General features: G+C 50.1%; 1 protein-coding gene across 1 annotated transcript; it reads left to right on the top strand.

Moving 5' to 3' along the window:
- LOC110581433 (transcription elongation factor A protein-like 3) lies at positions 1 to 1,029 on the top strand. Its single transcript, XM_021691283.1, has 2 exons — positions 1 to 37; positions 399 to 1,029. The coding sequence occupies exon 2, from the start codon at positions 427 to 429 to the stop codon at positions 1,027 to 1,029; it is 603 nt and encodes a 200-aa protein (XP_021546958.1). The 5' UTR covers positions 1 to 37; positions 399 to 426.
- Positions 1,030 to 1,298: the final 269 nt, after the last annotated feature.

The following is a 1,298-nucleotide window of genomic DNA, read 5'->3' as shown; positions in this document are numbered from 1 at the left end:
TAGAAAAGGAGGAAGAACCTGTTCAGAATTCCTGCAGGTGAGTGAAAGGGGGGAGGGGCACTGGACAGGAACGGTGGGGGGAGGGTGCGGAGGGCACAGTTTGGGCAGAATTTGAAGGTCCCACTGTCCATCTCACCACCATGTATATTGCACCCACCCCGCCACACCGAGGGATGGTGCAAAGGGCCTGCCAGGGAAATGGTTGGCTCTCACGTGTGGGATGAATTGTGGGGTAAAGGGTGGGCAGAAGACACCCTTGGAGGGCTTGGGCAGGTCAGGGGAACCCAGCCAAGGGGAAGGATGCCAGTACCATCAGCACCTGCACTCCACCTCCACGTCCTCAGTCTCCCTTGTCTCTTTTGACTTCTCTTAACCCCCTATCCCACCCTACCCCGCAGGACAAGGAAAAGAAGGGAAAATCTCAACATGGAAAAACTCTACAATGAAAATGAAGGAAAGCTGGAAATCGAGGGAACGCCAGAAGATGAAGTAGAGCCTGAAGATGAAGGAAAATCAGATGAGGAAGAAAAGCTGGAAATGGAGGGGAAGCCAGGGCATGAGGGAAAGCTCCAGAGTAAGGGACAGCCAGATGATGAGGGACAACCAGAAGATGAGGGAAAGCAAGAAAAGCAGGGCAAGTCTGAAAATGAGGGGAGACCACACGGTGAGGGCAAGCCAGAATCCCTGGCAAAGCCTGAGAGTGAGCCACGGGCTGCCGAAAAGCGCCCAGCTGAAGATTACGTGCCCAGGAAAGCAAAAAGAAAAACAGACAGGGGGACAGATGATTCCCCCAAGGACTATCAGGAGGACTTACAGGAAAGGCACTTGGGCAGTGAGGAGATGATGAGAGAATGTGGAGATATGTCAAGGGCTCAGGAAGAGCTAAGGAAAAAACAGAAAATGGGTGGTTTTCACTGGATGCAAAGAGATGTACAGGATCCGTTTGCCCCAAGGGGGCAACGGGGTATCAGGGGGGTGAGGGGTGGAGGTAGGGGCCAAAGAGGCTTACATGATATCCCATATCTTTAATGCCTTTGGCCTTCAATTTTGTTTTCTCTGATGAGAATATTGCTGCTGCTGCTTTCCCTGGCAGGCATTTGCCAGGCTATGTGCTTTAACCTTAAGCTGATATTTTGCTTTAGGTGTCACTCTTGTTACCAGCAGCCTTTTGATCCAACTACAGTGTTCTCTGTCTTTCAGTAGGGAATTTTCACCCTTGTGCATGGAAGAAATGTTCATGGTACACTGTAAAATAACAATAAAGAAAAAACAGTTTTCAGAACCACATATACAGTATC

The sequence above is a fragment of the Neomonachus schauinslandi genome, chromosome X (assembly GCF_002201575.2).
Source record: "Neomonachus schauinslandi chromosome X, ASM220157v2, whole genome shotgun sequence".
NCBI lineage: Eukaryota > Metazoa > Chordata > Mammalia > Carnivora > Phocidae > Neomonachus > Neomonachus schauinslandi.
The sequence above is the reverse complement of the archived record's forward strand: the minus strand, read 5'-3'. Positions and strand labels throughout refer to the sequence as shown.